The following is a 22,534-nucleotide window of genomic DNA, read 5'->3' on the forward strand; positions in this document are numbered from 1 at the left end:
AACCATCAGATCTTGTGAGACTTATTCACTATCATGAGAACAGCATGGGAAAAATCCCTCCCCATGATTCAATTTATCTCCCACTGGGTCCCTCCCACAACACGTGGGTATTATGGAAGCTACAATTCAAAATGAGATTTGGGTCAGGACAATGCCAAACCATATTATTTCACCCCGGCCCCTTCCAAATCTCATGTCCTCACTTTCAAAACCACTCATGCCCTCCCAACAGTCCCCCAAAGTCTTCATCCATTTCAGCATTAACTCAAGAGTCCACAGTCTGAAATCTCATCTGAGACAAGGCAAGTCCCTTCTGTCTATGAACCTGTAAAATCAAAAGCAAATTAGTTACTTCCTAGATATAATGCAGGCACAGGAATTGGGTAAATACACCCATTCCAAATGGGAGACATTGGCCATAACAAAGGGGCTACAGGCCTCACGCAAGTCCGAAATCCAGTGGAGCAGTCAAATATTAAAGCTCCGAAGCGATCTCCTTTGACTCCATATCTCACATCCAGGTCACACTGATGCAAGAGGTGGGTCCCCATGGTGGTGGGCAGCTCCATCCCTGTGGCTTTGCAGGGTACAGCCTCTCTTCCAGCTGCTTCCATGGGCTGATTTTGAAGGTCTGTGGCTTTTTCTCATGCACAGTGCAAGCTGTCAGTGAATCTACCATTCTGGGGTCTGCAGGACAGTAGCCCTCTTCTCACAGCTCCACTAGGCAGTGCCCAAGTGGAGACACTGTGTGGGGGGTCCCACCCCACATTTCCCTTCTGCACCACCCTAGCAGAGGTTCTCTATGAAGGCTGTGCCCCTGCCTGGACATCCATGTGTTTTCATACATTCTCTGCAATCTAGGTGGAGGTTCCCAAACCTCAATTCTTGACTTCTCTGCACCTTCAAGCCCAACACCACATGTAAGCCACAGGCTTGGGGCTTGCACCCTCTGAAACAATGGCCTGAACTATACATTGATCCCTTTTAGCCATGGTTGGGACACAGAGCACCAAGCCTTGAAACAGCACAAAGCAGCAAGGCCCCCATGAGACTATTTTTTCCTCCTAGGCTTCCCAGCTGGTGATGGGAGGCACTGCTGGGAAGACCTCTGACATGCTCTGGAGGCATTTTCTCCATTGTCTTGGCAATTAACATTTGGCTGCTTATTACTTAAGCAAATTTCTGCCACCAGCTTGAATTTCTCCTCAGAAAATGAGGTTTTTTTCTTTTCGGTTTCATCATCAGCCTGCAAATTTTTGAACTTTTATGCTCTGCTTCCCTTTTAAACATAAGCTCCAATTCCAAGCCATATCTCTGTGAATTAATAAAACTGAATGCTTTTAAGAGCACCCAAGTGATATCTTGAACACTCTGCTGCTTAGAAATTTCTTCTGCCAGATATCCTAAATCATTTCTCTCAAGTTCAAAGTTCCACAGATCTCTAGGGCGGGGCAAAATGCCACCAGTCTCTTTGCTAAAGCATATCAAGAATCACCTTTGCTCCAGTTCCCAATATGTTCCTCATCTCCATCTGAGACCATCTCAGCCTGGACTTTTTGGTCAAAACCATTTGACAAGTCTCCAGGAAGCTCCAAATTTTCTGACATATTCCCGTCTTCTTCAGAGCCCTCCAAACTGTTCCCACCTCTGCCCATTACCCAGTTCCATAGTCGCTTCCACATTTTCAGGTGTCTTAATAGCAGTATCCCACTCTATTGATAACCATACCCCACTCTGTTGGTAAAAGCTGTATTAGTCCATTTTTATGCAGCTATGAAATAGCTGGGTAATTTATAAAGAAAAAGAGGTTTAATGGACTCACAGTTCCACATGGCTGGGGGAGCTTCACAATCGTGGCAGAAGGTGAAGAAAGAGCAAAGCCACATCTTACATGGCGACAAGCAAGACAGCATGTGCAGGGGAACTGCCCTTTATAAAACCATCAGATCTTGTGAGAACTCACTTACTATCATGAGAACAGCATGGGAAAAAACCCACCCCCATGATTCAATTACCTTCCACTGGGTCTCTCTCACAACATGTGGGGATTATGGGAGGTACCATTCAAGATGAGGTTTGGGTGGGGACACAGCCAAACCATATTAATTATATTTTGAATTTGAATGGACATATCTTCCAGTTATGTGTACTTCATCACTAGATATTATAAATATATCTCTAGTATATGTATCTTTTCTGTTTTCTTTGTATGCAAGTTTTTTAATATTTTAAATAGTCATTTTCTATTCTAAATAGTTATGAATATTAATAGTTGTGAATAGTCCAGTACACTTTTCCTGTTCCTTTTTTTCATGCTACATTTAGAGACTACCACAATTATGGCTTATGATTAACCAATGTTTTCTAATATTTGAGATAGTACTATGTGTTTCATTACTTGCAAGTTTTCTCTTCTTGTTAAAAATTAATGTCATACTATAATAATATGTCAGGTGTATCTTGAATTCCTATTTTCGTTGGAGGAAGACTTAATTTTGAAATCCCCAAATCTCATTATTATTATTTTATTGTTATTATAAAACACTATTAAATCTTATGAATATTACTTCATTTTTCCTCATTTGAGAATATCATTAAGGTTTTTCCCTGCAGTCAATTTATTAGCTTTTATAAGCTCAGAGCATAAGCTCTGCAACTTAATTAGTAGAAACCTAACAACACAGTCCTGAGCTAACACCAGGTATTATTTACTAAGGCAGAAAGCCCAAAGCCATTTATTTTCATACAAAACTAAAACTAGACCTAGAATGATTGTACACAAGGGTGTATTACTGAAGTCAGTAGTAGTTCCCTCATGTCTTTCATCCAAAGGACCTTAGTTTTATGGTTTTAGTATGTTCTAGTATGTTCTGCAAGTGATATCTCCTCTCAGATTTATTATTCAAGGAATTGATCACCTTTTATAAATTATAGTAATTTTTAAAATTTTATAAGTAAATGTAGTTAAGAGATATTTTTATTATTATGTGTTATTAATGTTTAATTTCAAACTTTTTATCGTTTAGAGATGCTTAAAGTCTCATATAATTAAAACTATGTATTATTAATTATTTCTTTCTCTAGGTCTAAAATCCAAAAGCATTAATGTACTGATAAGAGACATAGTAAGAGAACAATTTAAAATTTTTCAAAATGACATGCAAGAGACTGTAGCACAGATCTTCAAGACTGTATCAAGTCTATCAGAGGACCTTGAAAGCACCAGGCAAATAATTCAAAAAGTTAATGAATCTGTGGTTTCAATAGCAGCCCAGCAAAAGTTTGTTTTAGTGCAAGAGACTCGGCCCACTTTGACTGATATAGTAGAACTAAGGAATCACATTGTTAATGTAAGGCAAGAAATGACTCTTACATGTGAGAAGCCTATTAAAAAACTAGAAGTAAAGCAGACTCATTTAGAAGGTGCTCTAGAACAGGAACACTCAAGAAGCATTCTGTATTATGAATCCCTCAATAAAACTCTTTCTAAATTGAAGGAAGTACATGAGCAGCTTTTATCAACTGAACAGGTATCAGACCAGAAGAATGTTCCAGCTGCTGAGTCAGTTAGCAATAATGTCACTGAGTACATTTCTACTTTACATGAAAATATAAAGAAGCAGAGTTTGATGATGCTGCAAATGTTTGAAGATTTGCACATTCAAGAAAGCAAGATTAACAATCTCACCATCTCTTTGGAGATGGAGAAAGAGTCTCTCAGAGGTGAATGTGAAGACATGTTATCCAAATGCAGAAATGATTTTAAATTTCAACTTAAGGACACAGAAGAGAATTTACATGTGTTAAATCAAACATTGGCTGAAGTTCTCTTTCCAATGGACAATAAGATGGACAAAATGAGTGAGCAACTAAATGATTTGACTTATGATATGGAGATCCTTCAACCCTTGCTTGAGCAGGGAGCATCACTCAGACAGACAATGACATATGAACAACCAAAGGAAGCAATAGTGATAAGGAAAAAGATAGAAAATCTGACTAGTGCTGTCAATAGTCTAAATCTTATTATCAAAGAACTTACAAAAAGACACAACTTACTTAGAAATGAAGTACAGGGTCGTGATGATGCCTTAGAAAGACGTATCAATGAATATGCCTTAGAAATGGAAGATGGCCTAAATAAGACAATGACTATTATAAATAATGCTATTGATTTCATTCAAGATAACTATGCCCTAAAAGAGACTTTAAGTACTATTAAAGATAATAGTGAGATCCATCATAAATGTACCTCCGATATGGAAACTATTTTGACATTTATTCCTCAGTTCCAACGTCTGAATGATTCTATTCAGTCTTTGGTCAATGACAATCAGAGATATAACTTTGTTTTGCAAGTTGCCAAGACCCTTGCAGGTATTCCTAGAGATGAGAAACTAAATCAGTCCAACTTCCAAAAGATGTATCAAATGTTCAATGAAACCACTTCCCAAGTGAGAAAATACCAGCAAAATATGAGTCATTTGGAAGAAAAACTACTCTTAACCACCAAGATTTCCAAAAATTTTGAGACTCGGTTGCAAGACATTGAGTCTAAAGTTACCCAGACGCTCATACCTTATTATATTTCAGTTAAAAAAGGCAGTGTGGTTACAAATGAGAGAGATCAGGCTCTTCAACTGCAAGTATTAAATTCCAGATTTAAGGCATTGGAAGCAAAATCTATCCATCTTTCAATTAACTTCTTTTCGCTTAACAAAACTCTCCACGAAGTTTTAACAATGTGTCACAATGCTTCTACAAGTGTGTCAGAACTGAATGCTACCATCCCTAAGTGGATAAAACATTCCCTGACAGATATTCAACTTCTTCAGAAAGGTCTAACAGAATTTGTGGAACCAATAATTCAAATAAAAACTCAAGCTGTCCTATCTAATTTAACTTGTTGTATAGATCGATCGTTGCCTGGTAGTCTGGCAAATGTTGTCAAGTCTCAGAAGCAACTAAAATCATTGCCAAAGAAAATTAGCGCACTTAAGAAACCAACGGTAAATCTTACCACAGTCCTGATAGGCCGGACTCAAAGAAACACGGACAACATAATATATCCTGGTAAGCTGTTACTGAAAAGTAACTTTTAATCTCTCTTTTTACTTAAATGATATTTAACAGATCTGTACAGTTGAGCAAGACCATTAAACATAAAACCACATACTTGAACTTGGATAGATAGTCAAGTTGTGAAGATCACTGACATTATTTAAATCTGAATCTGTCTTACAGTATTTCAGACATCAATACAAAACAAATATTTCTAGCGTATATTTGGCTATGTGTTTTTAAAATTTTTCTGACTAGCCCTCTATAAAATAATTAAATTTGCTCCTATGGAACAATTTGCTTTGCACAAGTAATTAAACAAAGCTATTAGGCAAGGAGATCTTTAATAGACCAGACTTACTTATTTTGGCATTTTACCATATCTGATATGCAATAGGAACTCAGTAAATACCTGTTGAATGATCATCTGACAATGAATGCTCAGGAAATAGATTTGGGTAAATCATAGAAGGCCATCAATGCCAAGCTAACTACTTAGACATGATTTTGTAAAGAGTAGGGTGTCTGAAAATTGGTATCAGTGGATTGGTTGTGATAAGAACTGCAACTCAGAAGCATGAAGCTAGCAATAGTGTGTAGTGTGATTGCAGAGGTGATATTAGGGATGTTACTGAATGAATATTGGCAAGAGCCATAGAGGAAGCTCTAAGGCCGATGTGAGAAATGTTGGAAAGTTCCCATCAACAGAAACAGAGGGAGAGTGGCAAGAAAAATGATTTGAGGAACATCAAATCTTGATTCTGGTCCTAGATGTATTAGTAAGTTTCTGTGTTAGTTAATAGCACTAGGTAAAAAGTTCACCTCTCTAGGCCTTAGTTTCTTCCTTTTAAGTGATGAGATTGCAGTAGGTGATTTGCTGAGGTGCTTAGTAGAGATATGCTGAAGACTGCATCACTGTAAAAAAATCCACGATCTGTTTACAGCCTTAATGCATGACACTTGGAGAAGAGAGAGATCTAGACTTTCCTGATGTTTTGAATTTGGGAAATGACAGAATAGTGGTACCTTTAACAGATGTTCTAAACACCAAGGAAGAAGCATGTATTTGGGAAGAAAGAGGAATTGTGTGGTGCATATAAATTGCATAATAGTACCTCTGTATGAAGGAAGTGTTTTATGAATATGGTTGTCATATACGTAATATTGAATAATCTTTTCTAAATATGAATATCTCTTCATTCTTACAAAAAGAAATGGCTGTGTTTTTCTCATATGAGTCTGCTGTTAAATTATAGCCCATTTGTATGAATTTTGTACTTTATTGCTTTTTAATTACAAAGGATGATCATTATTCTAACATAATATGACTTCATATTTAATGTGTGAATGTTTTGATAATATTAAAAATAACAGAATAATAGAGTTGAATTATCTCTACTATTTAAATTAGTATATTTATTTATGACTCCCCCAGAGTAATCTGACCTAATAGAACTAATTTTACTTCTGTAGGAACATAGAAGAAACTATTTAGACGTATATGTTTCCCAGAGAAAGGTAGTATCTCAATATAAGATGTTCTTAAAATAACAATTTTGGGAAATATAAGGAGTTGTTTTTTCCATACTATTTCCATTATTGGTCTTCATGTGGACACTTCATCATGATCTTCAATTAGCTATACAGCATGTGTGACTACACACCAGGCAAGCTATGTCATTTTTTAAACATATATATATATACGTTTAAAAAAAATATATATATATGCTATTTTCATAGTAAGTATAAAATTGAAATAGCCTCAAATAAATTGAGGAAAAACATTTATAGAACATAAGAACTTGCAAACTTTGATAATATAATGAATGCATGTTAGGACATTATAAAAATTGTATCTAGATACTTATTGTGATTGACTCAATATTGGGCTTAATAGACTAATAATAGGAAATAACTCAGTTTTGATTCTTATTTTCCAATAAGGCTTTGATAACATTGCTTCCTGTTCCTTTATTTACTGAGTGTAGAACTTTTTATGTTCCTGTCTACCAAAAATAACTATTAAAGTTCTTTATTTTATTTAAGCAAAGATACCGATAATGATGCCAAGGTAAAAAAGATATACTGACCTAATTCCCACGTGCAAGGTAGATATTCCTTTTATGCCAGGCTGGGCCAGCAACATAATGTATGGGACCCTTTTAAGTGGGAGCATAGGCTTGCATGCCCATTAAGCCAGCCATACTTCCATGGGCCATAGAACAGATGTCAATCATTGGGCAGCTCAGCAGGTAAGGTCTATGAAAGATGATGAAACCAGTGGACTCAGGCTAAGTTCTCCTGTAAGAATAGAACAATTGCAGAATAAACTACTACTTTTGATACCCTGTTTTATACCAGGGGTGGGACACACTGTTTAAATTTGGCTGTTTCATTTCGCCTTTGATATTATATAAGTATTATACAGCCACATTGCTCTCCCACATAACTAAAGCCAGAAGATAATTTATCATCATCTTATGAATCTCAGAGTCATATTATTCAGATTCTAGCTGCCATCATTTGCAAAATAAGTACAGTATGTAGAAAAAAGCAATATAAATATAGTGTTTTAATCTTAATTTTAATAACTGATAACTTACTTTGAAGCCTGATAATATGAATACTGTAATAATATGACATTGGTTAGTATTCATTAACATTTACTATATCTCAGGCACTGTGAAAATTCCCAATATTCATAACTTCATTTAACAATACCTGTGAGGTAAGTATTATAATTTATTCTGAAGATGAGTAAACTGACCCTCGGAGACATTAACTAAAGTATCCTGCCTAAGGTCATTCAACTAGTAAGGGATAGAGCTTGGCTTCTGGCCAGCTAGACTCAGGGCTCAGTCCTCAACCACATGCTCAAAGAAATTATAGAGTGTGTTCACATGCCTTTCTCTTCTTTCTGTTTCTGTTTCATGCATCATATGTTCTTCAGTCTGGCCATATCTGAATATTCCATATGGCTGGAGCCGATATTTTTAGGGAATTTCTTTTCTTGAAGATCCAAATACTGACAATTTGTTTCTGCACATGAGGAAGTAGAGGTGCTACTTTTCAGTTTGGCTTTTTTGGGATATGGCCAGTGGGTACTTATTGAAAGTCACCATCAGATAGTCACAAGATCTTCCTTTGACTGACGAAGAAGAGGGACAAAATTCATTATTCTCATCCCTGCCACTTCCTTTTGAGCCATTCCTACATTCATTCATGATATTTCTGATTCCTAGTAGGCCACTGATGATAAGATATTCTGGTTCAATTGCTAAATATTTGATTTGTTTCTAAACAATATTCTAATAGACACCAAGAGGTTTTTATTTCATCTTTGAAGATTTGTTTGTACAGCAATTGGCAGACTTATCCCTGCAGAGAGCTTTTGGCTGCTTGCCCTTCCAAAAGCAGCTGAATCCTGACTTAACACAATGTCAGCAGCTCACTGCTGAGCATGTGCACCTCCTGCTCGTAAAACCATTGGCTTTTTATTTCAACTTTTTATCTAATGTTTATCAATTTAGCTCTCCTTCATAAACCTCTCTTATTATAATAATTATTCCTGTGCTCCCAAGAAAGATTACTTTCTATAAAACATTTGGTAGTGTTTTAAAATGTAATTTTAAAAATTATCATTGATGTGAATATATGCTATTTAAAAGAGAAAAAATGAGGACCTAGTGAATATTTTACTGTCTTATATCACATTGAAACCATTTCTAAATTTTGTGACTCTGCATAGAGGCAGCTGTGATGACTAATGAGCCCTGAATTTGGAATCAGGACACCAGGGTTCAAGTCCTGCCTGGCAATATATTTATTTGTAATAAGTCATTTATTTTTCTAGGCCTTTCTTTCCTCATTTATAAAATAAGAATAACATACAAACCTTATAAGTTTATTTTGACAATCAAGAATATAATCTGCAGATAGTGTATTATTAAGTTATTACTATATGATGCAATTTTCTTAGCTATATTCAATGTATATGCTTTTATTTTCTCAACATTTTCACTTAATATTTGATATATAATTATTTCCATGCATCAACATAGTTTACAAACTTATAGCATTTCATTGTTACTTATTATTACTTTGATAATTCACTGTGATTTAAACTCCGCATATGCTTATAACTTAGCTTATGGTCATCATGCAATGATAAATCAAAAAGAATAGGATACAAAATATAAAGACTGTGTAAAAACATGTGCATTGATAAGCACTGAAAATAAATGTCAAAGAATGGTTTTCTCCAAGCGATTTTCTACTATTTATATGATTTTCCATATTATAAAATATTTTCAAATATACCTCAAGATAACTAATAGGTTATCTTCTGTATAAAATGGCTGAATATAAGCCAGTTAAATTTTGGAAGCTATCTGCTTCAATTCAGAATTTAGATGTGTTTTAGAAGTCCCCCAAATACATGTACGCATTTGGTAATTCAATAGAAGTGCTCACAGGATCTGGCATATCCATAGTGTTCACAGCTGTGGCTTATTATGGCAAAAAGTTCATAACAGGATCAGCTAAGGAAAAAGATACAAGCAGAGTCTGGAGAAATTTAGGCGCAGGATTTTTTATGTTTATCCCTCCCATGAAGGACAACATTTCTGTGTGCTCTTTTTTTCTAGTCACACACACATACACAAAATTAGTAACGTGTACATTAATTCTGCCCATACAAGCCCATCAGATACTCAGCACTCAAGAGTTTTATTGGGGGCTGGTCACATAAGCATCCTCTGCCTAGAACATACCAAAACTCCATACTCTCAGAAGGGAAGCAGATATTCAGCATAAATCATATTGTTTGTACAAAGAGTCTGGGCATGGTGAATGACACTTACCAGTTAGGGAATGGAGAGAAGTCAAGTTCCCAGATGCTAACTAACTGCAAAATTTTCCAAGTAGGCCTTTCTAAAGATATCAGTCTCTGGCCTACTATGTTCACTCTTTTCTGCAGATTATCTTAAAGATATTCTTCGTGTCAGAACTGGTTAGGAGGCCTGTCTGCCGGGGATGGCCTCCCCAATTTGTGTCAATAAAACATATCAGTGTTGAAGGGAATAGTAAATGAACTACTTTTTGTTCATGGCTTTCTGGGAGAAGAACAGACTCCCCCAGATTTCCATATGATTCCCTTCATATGGAAGAATGATGACAGCTAAAGAGCGAATGCTGACAAAATTGACAACCTTTTCCGTCACCTTGTCCTCAATAAAGTAGCCAGGCTATCTAAGGTGCATAGTCAGAAAACCAGACGTTTAATGATCACATTCTCTGAACCAAAATGTCTAACATTTGCTCTGACATGAAAAAGGAAATGGGATGGAATTCCGGGTTCCATTTACACAGTCACTGCACATGCTTGGGTTCTTTCCCAAGCAAAAATCACAGGAGCTACTTCCCAACAATAGACGATTTCTTTGACAGCAAGGATTTGAAACGAAATTTGATTCTTAACTTGTCTGTAAATTACATGCAATAAACATATATTTTTGTAATGGTCATTAACTATATTATGAACTTAAAATTGTACACAATAGTATTATTTTGTAATTTATTGATTATCAAACATGAAACGGAAGGTGGCAGGATTATTAAATTACAGATTGTAAATTTGCTATGGAATGATCTAAGTGAACATGATATTTTCATCCTGACAAAAATCACAGCATAGAAATAATAGCTGTGTAATATACTAACTGCATATGAAGTCTGAAAAACATACTTTAAGTTTTCAATTGCCAGTTTTACTATACATAGCCTAAAATGGGCTCTCCAAAGAAATAATTATTATTTTAGGATATAAACCTAATTTGAACTTTTTAATTCCGATTATGTTGACAGCATTGTTTTAGGGGAAAATATCACATGAAACTCCATTAATATCAATATTAATAAATCTAAACTCAAGTGTCTTTTTTTATTATACTTTAAGATTTAGGGTACATGTGCACATTGTGCAGGTTAGTTAACGTATGTATACATGTGTCATGCTGGTGCACTGCACCCACTAACTCGTCATCTAGCATTAGGTATATCTCCCAGTGCTATCCCTCCCACCTCCTGCCACCCCACCACAGTCCCCAGAGTGTGATATTCCCCTTCCTGTGTCCATGTGATCTCATTGTTCAATTCCCACCTATGAGTGAGAATATGCGGTGTTTGGTTTTTTGTTCTTGCGATAGTTTACTGAGAATGATGATTTCCAATTTCATCCATGTCCCTACAAAGGACATGAACTCGTCATTTTTTATGGCTGCATAGTATTCCATGGTGTATATGTGCCACATTTTCTTAATCCAGTCTATCATTGTTGGACATTTGGGTTGGTTCCAAGTCTTTGCTATTGTGAATAATGCTGCAATAAACATACGTGTGTGTGTGTCTTCATAGCAGCATGATTTATAGTCCTTTGGGTATATACCCAGTAATGGGATGGCTGGGTCAAATGGTATTTCTAGTTCTAGATCCCTGAGGAATCGCCACACTGACTTCCACAATGGTTGAACTAGTTTACAGTCCCACCAACAGTGTAAAAGTGTTCCTATTTCTCCACATCCTCTCCAGCACCTGTTGTTTCCTGACTTTTTAATGATTGCCATTCTAAATGGTGTGAGATGGTATCTCATTGTGGTTTTGATTTTCATTTCTCTGATGGCCAGTGATGATGAGCATTTTTTCATGTGTTTTTTGCCTGCATAAATGTCTTCTTTTGAGAAGTGTCTGTTCATGTCCTTCGACCACTTTTTGATGGGGTTGTTTGTTTTTTTCTTGTAAATTTGTTTGAGTTCATTGTAGATTCTGGATATTAGCCCTTTGTCAGATGAGTAGGTTGCGAAAATTTTCTCCCATATTGTAGGTTGCCTGTTCACTCTGATGGTAGTTTCTTTTGCTGTGCAGAAGCTCTTTAGTTTAATTACATCCCATTTGTCCATTTTGGCTTTTGTTGCCATTGCTTTTGGTGTTTTGGACATGAAGTCCTTGCCCATGCCTATGTCCTGTATGGTACTGCCTAGGTTTTCTTCTAGGGTTTTTATGGTTTTAGGTCTAACGTTTAAGTCTTTAATCCATCTTGAATTGATTTTTGTTTAAGGTGTGAGGAAGGGACCCAGTTTCAGCTTTCTACATATGGCTAGCCAGTATTCCCAGCACCATTTATTAAATAGGGAATCCTTTCCCCATTGCTTGTTTTTCTCAGATTTGTCAAAGATCAGATAGTTGTAGATATGCGGCGTTATTTCTGAGGGCTCTGTTCTGTTCCATTGATCTATATCTCTGTTTTGGTACTGGTACCATGCTGTTTTTGTTACTGTAGCCTTGTAGTATAGTTTGAAGTCAGGTAGTGTGATGCCTCCAGCTTTGTTCTTTTGGCTTAGGATTGCCTTGGCGATGTGGGCTCTTTTTTGGTTCCATATGAACTTTAAAGTAGTTTTTTCCAATTCTGTGAAGAAAGTCATTGGTAGCTTGATGGGGATGGCATTGAATCTGTAAATTACCTTGGGCAGTATGGCCATTTTCACGATATTGATTCTTCCTACCCATGAGCATGGAATGTTCTTCCATTTGTTTGTATCCTCTTTTATTTCCTTGAGCAGTGGTTTCTAGTTCTCCTTGAAGAGGTCCTTCACATCCCTTGTAAGTTGGATTCCTAGGTATTTTATTCTCTTTGAAGCAATTGTGAATGGGAGTTCACTCATGATTTGGCTCTCTGTTTGTCTGTTGTTGGTGGATAAGAATGCTTGTGATTTTTGTACATTGATTTTGTATCCTGAGACTTTGCTGAAGTTGCTTATCAGCTTAAGGAGATTTTTGGCTGAGACAATGGGGTTTTCTAGATATACAATCATGTCGTCTGCAAACAGGGACAATTTGACTTCCTCTTTTCCTAATTGAATACCCTTTATTTCCTTCTCCTGCCTAATTGCCCTGGCCAGAACTTCCAACACTATGTTGAATAGGAGTGGTGAGAGAGGGCATCCCTGTCTTGTGCCAGTTTTCAAAGGGAATGCTTCCAGTTTTTGCCCATTCAGTATGATATTGGCTGTGGGTTTGTCATAGATAGCTCTTATTATTTTGAAATACGTCCCATCGATACCTAATTTATTGAGAGTTTTTAGCACGAAGGGTTGTTGAATTTTGTCAAAGGCTTTTTCTGCATCTATTGAGATAATCATGTGGTTTTTGTCTTTGGCTCTGTTTATATGCTGGATTACATTTATTGATTTGCGTATATTGAACCAGCCTTGCATCCCAGGGATGAAGCCCTCTTGATCATGGTGGGTAAGCTTTTTGATGTGCTGCTGGATTCGTTTTGCCAGTATTTTATTGAGGATTTTTGCATCAATGTTCATCAAGGATATTGGTCTAAAATTGTCTTTTTTGGTTGTGTCTCTGCCCGGCTTTGGTATCAGAATGATGCTGGCCTCATAAAATGAGTTAGGGAGGATTCCCTCTTTTTCTATTGATTGGAATAGTTTCAGAAGGAATGGTACCAGTTCCTCCTTGTACCTCTGGTAGAATTCAGCTGTGAATCCATCTGGTCCTGGACTCTTTTTGGTTGGTAAACTATTGATTATTGCCACAATTTCAGCTCCTGTTATTGGTCTATTCAGAGATTCAACTTCTTCCTGGTTTAGCCTTGGGAGAGTGTATGTGTCGAGGAATTTCTCCATTTCTTCTAGATTTTCTAGTTTATTTACGTAGAGGTGTTTGTAGTATTCTCTGATGGTAGTTTGTATTTCTGTGGGATCGGTGGTGATATCCCCTTTATCATTTTTTATTGTGTCTATTTGATTCTTCTCTCTTTTTTTCTTTATTAGTCTTGCTAGCAGTCTATCAATTTTGTTGATCCTTTCAAAAAACCAGCTCCTGGATTCATTAATTTTTTGAAGGGTTTTTTGTGTCTCTATTTCCTTCAGTTCTGCTCTGATTTTAGTAATTTCTTGCCTTCTGCTAGCTTTTGAATGTGTTTGCTCTTGCTTTTCTAGTTCTTTTAATTGTGATGTTAGGGTGTCACTTTTGGATCTTTCCTGCTTTCTCTTGTGGGCATTTAGTGCTATAAATTTCCCTCTACACACTGCTTTGAATGCGTCCCAGAGATTCTGGTATGTTGTGTCTTTGTTCTCGTTGGTTTCAAAGAACATCTTTATTTCTGCCTTCATTTGTATCCAGTAGTCATTCAGGAGCAGGTTGTTCAGTTTCCGTGTAGTTGAGCGGTTTTGAGTGAGATTCTTAATCCTGAGTTCTAGTTTGATTGCACTGTGGTCTGAGAGATAGTTTTTTATAATCTCTGTTCTTTTACATTTGCTGAGGAGTGCTTTACTTCCAAGTATGTGGTCAATTTTGGAATAGGTGTGGTGTGGTGCTGAAAAAAATGTATATTCTGTTGATTTGGGGTGGAGAGTTCTGTAGATGTCTATTAGGTCTGCCTGGTGCAGAGCTGAGTTCAATTCCTGGGTATCCTTGTTGACTTTCTGTCTCGCTGATCTGTCTAATGTTGACAGTGGGGTGTTAAAGTCTCCCATTATTAATGTGTGGGAGTCTAAGTCTCTTTGTAGGTCACTCAGGACTTGCTTTATGAATCTGGGTGTTCCTGTATTGGGTGCATATATATTTAGGATAGTTAGCTCTTCTTGTTGCATTGATCCCTTTACCATTATGTAATGGCCTTCTTTGTCTCTTTTGATCTTTGTTGTTTTAAAGTCTGTTTTATCAGAGACTAAGATTGCAACTCCTGCCTTTTTTTGTTTTCCATTTGCTTGGTAGATCTTCCTCCATCCCTTTATTTTGAGCCTATGTGTGTCTCTGCATGTGAGATGGGTTTCCTGAATACAGCACACTGATGGGTCTTGACTCTTTATCCAATTTGCCAGTCTGTGTCTTTTAATTGGAGCATTTCGTCCATTTACATTTAAAGTTAATACTGTTATGTGTGAATTTGATCCTGTCATTATGATGTTAGCTGGTTATTTTGCTTGTTAGTTGATGCAGTTTCTTCCTAGTCTCGATGGTCTTTACAATTTGGCATGATTTTGCAGTGGCTGGTACTGGTTGTTCCTTTCCATGTTTAGCGCTTCCTTCAGGAGCTCTTTTAGGGCAGGCCTGGTGGTGACAAAATCTCTCAGCATTTGCTTGTCTGTAAAGTATTTTATTTCTCCTTCACTTTTGAAGCTTAGTTTGGCTGGATATGAAATTCTGGATTGAAAATTCTTTTCTTTAAGAATGTTGAATATTGGCCCCCACTCTCTTCTGGCTTGTAGGGTTTCTGCCAAGAGATCTGCTGTTAGTCTGATGGGCTTCCCTTTGAGGGTAACCCGACCTTTCTCTCTGTCTGCCCTTAACATTTTTTCCTTCATTTCAACTTTGGTGAATCTGACAATTATGTGTCTTGAAGTTGCTCTTCTCGAGGAGTATCTTTGTGGCGTTCTCTGTATTTCCTGAATCTGAATGTTGGCCTGCCTTGCTAGATTGGGGAAGTTCTCCTGGATAATATCCTGCAGAGTGTTTTCCAACTTGGTTCCATTCTCCCCATCACTTTCAGGTACACCAATCAGACGTAGATTTGGTCTTTTCACATAGTCCCATATTTCTTGGAGGCTTTGCTCATTTCTTTTTATTCTTTTTTCTCTAAACTTCCCTTCTTGCTTCATTTCATTCATTTCATCTTCCATTGCTGATACCCTTTCTTCCAGTTGATCGCATCGGCTCCTGAAGCTTCTGCATTCTTCACGTAGTTCTCGAGCCTTGGTTTTCAGCTCCATCAGCTCCTTTAAGCACTTCTCTGTATTGGTCATTCTAGTTATACATTCTTCTAAATTTTTTTCAAAGTTTTCAACTTCTTTGCCTTTGGTTTGAATGTCCTCCCGTAGCTCAGAGTAATTTGATCGTCTGAAGCCTTCTTCTCTCAGCTCGTCAAAGTCATTCTCCATCCAGCTTTGTTCTGTTGCTGGTGAAGAACTGCGTTCCTTTGGAGGAGGAGAGGCGCTCTGCGTTTTAGAGTTTCCAGTTTTTCTGTTCTGTTTTTTCCCCATCTTTGTGGTTTTATCTACTTTTGGTCTTTGATGATGGTGATGTACAGATGGGTTTTTGGTGTGGATGTCCTTTGTGTTTGTTAGTTTTCCTTTTAACAGACAGGACGCTCAGCTGCAGGTCTGTTGGAATACCCTACTGTGTGAGGTGTCAGTGTGCCCCTGCTGGGGGGTGCCTCCCAGTTAGGCTGCTTGGGGGTCAGGGGTCAGGGACCCACTTGAGGAGGCAGTCTGCCCGTTCTCAGATCTCCAGCTGCATGCTGGGAGAACCACTGCTCTCTTCAAAGCTGTCAGACAGGGACATTTAAGTCTGCAGAGGTTACTGCTGTCTTTTTGTTTGTCTGTGCCCTGCCCCCAGAGGTGGAGCCTACAGAGGCAGGCAGGCCTCCTTGAGCTGTGGTGGGCTCCACCCAGTTGGAGCTTCCAGGCTGCTTTGTTTACCTAAGCAAGCCTGGGCAATGGCGGGCGCCCCTCCCCGAGCCTCGCTGCCGCCTTGCAGTTTGATCTCAGACTGCTGTGCTAGCAATCAGCGAGACTCCGTGGGCGTAGGACCCTCCGAGCCAGGTGCGGCATATAATCTCGTGGTGCGCAGTTTTTTAAGCCGGTCTGAAAAGCGCAATTTTCGGGTGGGAGTGACCCGATTTTCCAGGTGCGTCCGTCACCCCTTTCTTTGACTCGGAAAGGGAACTCCCTGACCCCTTGCGCTTCCCAAGTGAGGCAATGCCTCGCCCTGCTTTGGCTGGCGCATGGTGCGTGCACCCACTGACCTGCGCCCACTGTCTGGCACTCCGTAGTGAGATGAACCCGGTACCTCAGATGGAAATGCAGAAATCACCTGTCTTCTGCGTCGCTGACGCTGGGAGCTGTAGACCGGAGCTGTTCCTATTAGGCCATCTTGGCTCCTCCCCAACTCAAGTGTCTTTACCCTAAAATCAAATTACCAGTAAAACTATGACACAGTGTTTGGAGAAATAAAGCAATCGATTTAAAAAAAATGATCGCATGTTGTGCCAGAATGATAAAAGTTCTAAACTACACTTATTTTTTTACTTTTTACAAAAAAGTAAACAATTGTTTTACAGTTAATGAACCTTCCTTTCAGAATTCTTTTCCAGACTTTATAATCTTAAACGAGTGTTAAGATTTGAAATTTGCGTGGAAATTTAGATTTGAGAGGTATTGGCATGAAAATGGTGTTTGGAAACTCTGGGTGTGGGTGAGCAGAGCCAGGGGACTCATGTAAGAGCAGAGTCAGAGGAAGAGCAACCTCTAAAGCTTAACTGGAGAGAGAGAAGTCTGGAGAGAATATCAAGAAGAAACAAAAGAGACAGGAGGATAAGCACATCTGATGTGGACGTTAGCATACGATTGCATTTTCCAGGCCTGCCAAAATAAATTGGAAGTTATAAAAAATACTATCCCAAATCATCATCTGAATAATAATGAGACATCAACACTACCTTTTATATATAACCTAAATTCGGTGACTTTCTTGTCAACTAAGAAATTGCTTGTACACAATCATGTGTACGTGTATTTAGTCATTTACTTGAATAGGAAATTTGTTTGAAAATGTGAAATTGCAGATTTACCTCAAGAGGATCTTTGTAAAACACCTTCCTAGATGGATGCTACAATAAAGACATAAGATAATTTCTATTATTCATGGTTATATTAGCTTAAAATGTTGTGCTAAAACTTCTTAAAGCAGTTTTTGTTTTAGGACCCAAATGAATTATTTTTAGAATTATGAGTATTATTGGAAAGTTATAATGATTCTTAATTTTCCAACTTGATTCAACAAATATTACTTAAGTCCTAAGTGGGATCAAGTTAGAAAGCAAGGCTCTGGCTCAGAAAGCTTTGTAATTTTTTGTTCTAGAAGAATTTGATAGTGAGGCTGGGAGCGGTGGTTCACCACTGTAATCCCAACACTTTGGGAGGCTGAGGTGTGCAGATCACTTAAGGCCAAGAGTTCGAGACCAGCCTGGCCAACCTGGCGAAACCCCATCTCTAATAAAAATACAAAAATTAGCCAGGTGTAGTGGCACATGCCCAACTACTAGGGAGGCTGAGGCAGGAGAATATCTTGAACCCAGGAGGAGGAGGTTGCAGTGAGCCGAGATCATGCCACTGCACTCCAGCTTGGGCAGCAGAGCAAGACTCTGTCTCAAAAAAAAAAAAAAAAAAAAAAATGATAGTGAAAGATATACCTATAGAGCAGTGCAATGTTCTGTTATATTTTATACTTTTTTTGATATTTTGGTATGTGCATAAGAATACCATGTTATTATGAAGCTATTTTGAATGTGAAAGAAAAGAAACAACATACCACAGCATATTCTAACTATTTATCTAACTTGTATTCAATTTTTGACTTTTGTCCATTTTAATTTTTTTCTCTATTTTAAATAGTGCCACACTAATTAATTTTTGTTACCATCTCTAATCTTATTTCCTTAAGATAACATCCAAGAAGTAAAATTACTGGTGCAAAGCCCATGCACATTTTGAAAGAATTTGATAAATATTGCCAAGTTTCTCTTCAGAGAGTATCAATTTACGCTCCCTTGAGCAACTTATGAAAGGGCCAAGTGTTATACCTGTGTGCACATATATACACATGGGCATGTTAACTTTGCCCAAAAAGTTTGTCCAAAAAATTAAAAAATATTTAAATATGAGACTTTTAACAGACAATGATGACACTATGGATATCTTTTATTTTTATCATTTTAATAGGTGTGCAGTTATATCTCATTGTAATTAGGGAAGCAGATTTCACAGCTATATGGATGAGGGTTGTTTAGAGGCAGGCAAAGTGGTGTTAAGACGGCTGTAATCATCTAGATATGAGAAAATGAGAGCATCAATTAGAAAAGTTAATGGGGATGGAATGGAAATCAAAGAGCAGGGAGATTACTTTTGAGAAGTTACATTTGGTAAAATAATAAGTTTTATAGACAATAAAAAAGGTGGAATGATGAACTACAGTATTCTTAGTGATTTTGAAATCCTAGGTAGGAAAGTAAGGGACTTGAACCAACGCGAGTTTATTTGTTTGTGGTATAACTTACATTTAGTTAAATGTACTAATGTTGATAGATAGCCTATGAGTTTTGACAAATACATAGTCATATAACCTTCACCATAATCAAGATAGGGATCAGTTCCATCACCACCCCAAATTTCCTCATGCACCTTTGTAGTCAAACCTGTTCCTACTACCAAGCACTGGCAACCAGTGATCTGTTTTCTTCCCAGACAATTCTATTTTTTCCAGAATATGTAAGAAACAAACTCATACAATATGTGGAGGCTTTGGAGTCTGGCTTCTTTCACTTCATGTAACATATCTGAGATTCATCCATGTTCTTGCATGTATTCATTTTTATTCATAAGTAGTGTATAGTATAAATATATAATTTCTTTATCTATTTACCAGTTGAAGGATCTTTTTTTGGTTGTTTCCAGTCTGGGGTTACTGTGGATAAAGCTGCTATAAACATTCACATACAGGTTTTTGTATGAATGTCAGTTTTTGTTTCTCTTTTATAATTATACAGCAGTAGCATAGTTTGGTTATAAGATACATAGTTTTAACTTTAGAAGGAATGACTAACCACTTGGCATTTCCATGAATAATATTTGAGAATTCTAATTGCTCCAAATTTTTGCCAGCACTTGACATTGTCAATAACTTCCATGTTATTTTAGGAGGTACATAGTTATATCTCACTGTGGTTTTGTTTTGCATTTTCCTAGTGACTAGGAACACTGAACATATTTTAATGTATTGGCCAGACAATGTTTTTAATTCTTCTCTTGATTGATGGTTATAACTCTAAAGAAAAAGGATAAATCAGTTTACGATATCAAACAAAAACATTTAATTTCCTAGGTCACAGCTTAAGATAACAAAATAATAGCAAGGGATAAAGTAAATCCTTTGGGACAGGTCTGAGATATTTGCTGAAGATTGCTGGTACAACTAAATGTGCCTTAAAGTAATATATGAAGGGCTGAGGAAAAAAGATCCCAGAAAACAATATAAGAAACAATTGGTGTGATATAAAAAGAATACCAAAAATAAAAACTGACAGTTTGAAGGAAAAGCAGTAAACATGGTTTGAAACAGTATTTCCATCCATCTATACACCAAAGAACACAATGTTAGTAATTAGAGCAATGCATTTGAAAACTTAATAAAAACAAATAAATATTAGTATTCCTAGAAGTTGCTGGCAATGGGCATATGAAATATTTCTAGAGCAACAGGAAGATAAGCCTTATTTGATATAAACAGTTTTGACAAATGGGGAAGCATAATAGCACTGAAAGTTAAGAATGTGTCCATTGATATGGAAATGAAAACATTTTACAGAGCATTGGAATTAGGATGAAACATAAAGAAAAGTGCAAATGTTGTGTGGGCATATTACCTAGGAGCAGATTTGTGTAATGCTTTCATCTGTGTATTATAAAATGGGAGGACAGGCAAAACGATAAGTTCCCTCGCTAATCTCTTGGAAACTCCATTGTGTCCTAGCAGAGATCAGTTATCTGCCCTCTACAATGTTACTGTTTACATGAAGAAATTAAGATTTTGATGCTAAAGTAGAAGTAAGCAATAAAATAAAAGTAAAATTAAAATAAAAGTATATGATAGATAACATTATACGTAACAGAAATAAATGTAAGAATACAGTAGAAATCATCAACACAGTGTATCCCTTTATTCATCAAATTCCTGTTGAATAAGTTCTGAATGAGCACTGAGGAAAGTTGAGTGAATAGAGCGGTAAACTCAACACAGCCCCTCTTCTCATGAAGTTCATACATTAATCAAGTAATTATAATAAAAAATGACAAATATTAGGAATGACAGGGTGCTTTGAAAATGCAAGGTGCTCTCCAATTAGTTCAAATATGTACATTTATGAAATATGAAACTAGGATTAATAGAAAATTGTAACTAGAGCACATATTAGGGTCCAGAAAGCAAAGACCAGAATAAATTGAAACTTATAAATGAAATATCAGTTATGCTACTTGCACAGTGGTAGAATGTTGACTTGGAAGAACTATTGAACTAATTGCACCGATCTCCATTTAAAAAAATGGACAGAAAGGAGTTTAAGAGGTTATTGAAGCTCAAGGTAAGGGGAGAAGTTGTGGAAAGTTTGCTTAAATGGATTCACTTCTGGGCACAGTGGCTCACACTGTAATCCCACATTTTGGGAGGCCAAGGCAGGTGGATCACCTGAGGTTGGAAGTTTGAGACCAGCTTGGCCCACATGGTGAAACCCCATCTCTGCTAAAAATACAAAAAATAGCCTGGCATGGTGGCGCACACCTGTAGTCCCAGCTACTTGGGAGGCTGAGGCAGGAGAATAGCTTAAGCCCAGGAGGTGGAGGTTGCAGTGAGCCAAGATCATGCTACTGCACTCTAGCCTGGACGACAGAGCGAGACTCCATCTCAAAAATAAAATAAGTAAATAAATAAATAAATAAATAAATAAATAGATTCATGTCTCTAGGATAACATGACAATGATAGCATAGTGTCAAACTCACTCTGTGACATTTGAGAAACTGGGAAGAAGGTTGAAATTTGATAAGAATGTGGTATTCTATTCCATCTTTTATTAATTTGTCTATTCATTTTTAAAACTACTTTAGTATTTTCTATATGTCAGGCACTGTGCTAATAAGGTTGATATGAAGTTTAAGTCATAGAGAACATGATCCCTGACCTCATGAAAGCTCATACTCTTGTTGGAAGTAAGAAAGACACCAAAGCAATTACAGTTGAGTGTGATAAATTCAAGAAGACAACTTTGGAGCATCAGGCAGAAATGGAGAGAACTAAAGTAATTTACTCGTAGGGATGAGGAAAGATGTCAAAAAGAAAATGATGCTTTATTGGAGTTTGATTTTTGTTGGTAATTCAAGAACAAGTAGCCTATTAAGCACAACTATGAGCAGGTACTTATAAAGGTACCTAACCATTTTTTAAGCGTTTTAATAATAAAGGAGAAAAATAAGTCAGGTGGTGTACAAAAGTTGATTTTGTTTTGTTTTGTTTTGTTTTTTGAGATAGAGTCTCACTCCGTCACCCAGGCTGGAGTGCAGTGGCGTGACCCTGGCTCACTGCAACCTCCGCCTCCTGGGTTCAAGTAATTCTCCTGCCTCAGCCCCCCGAGTAGCTGGGATTACAGGCACACACCACCACACCCAGCTAATTTTGTATTTTTAGTAGAGTTGGGGTTTCACCATGTTAGCCAGGCTGATCTCAAACTCCGACCTCAGGTGATCTGCCCGCCTCAGCCTCCCAAAGTGCTAGGATTACAGGCGTGAGCCACCGTACCCAGCCAAAAGTTGATTTCTAACTCATTGTATAACAAAGTACAAATAGCTTCAGTT

General features: G+C 37.2%; 1 protein-coding gene across 1 annotated transcript in view; it reads left to right on the plus strand.

The window, feature by feature from the left end:
• Positions 1-22,534, plus strand: part of MMRN1 (multimerin 1) — an 80,182-nt gene that overhangs the window by 51,987 nt on the left and 5,661 nt on the right. Inside the window, exon 7 of the mRNA XM_517342.6 lies at positions 3,085-5,073. Coding sequence (XP_517342.5) covers positions 3,085-5,073 — 1,989 coding nt within the window. The remainder of the gene's footprint in view (positions 1-3,084; positions 5,074-22,534) is intronic.

This window comes from Pan troglodytes, chromosome 3, assembly GCF_028858775.2.
Source record: "Pan troglodytes isolate AG18354 chromosome 3, NHGRI_mPanTro3-v2.0_pri, whole genome shotgun sequence".
In the NCBI taxonomy this organism is placed as follows: domain Eukaryota; kingdom Metazoa; phylum Chordata; class Mammalia; order Primates; family Hominidae; genus Pan; species Pan troglodytes.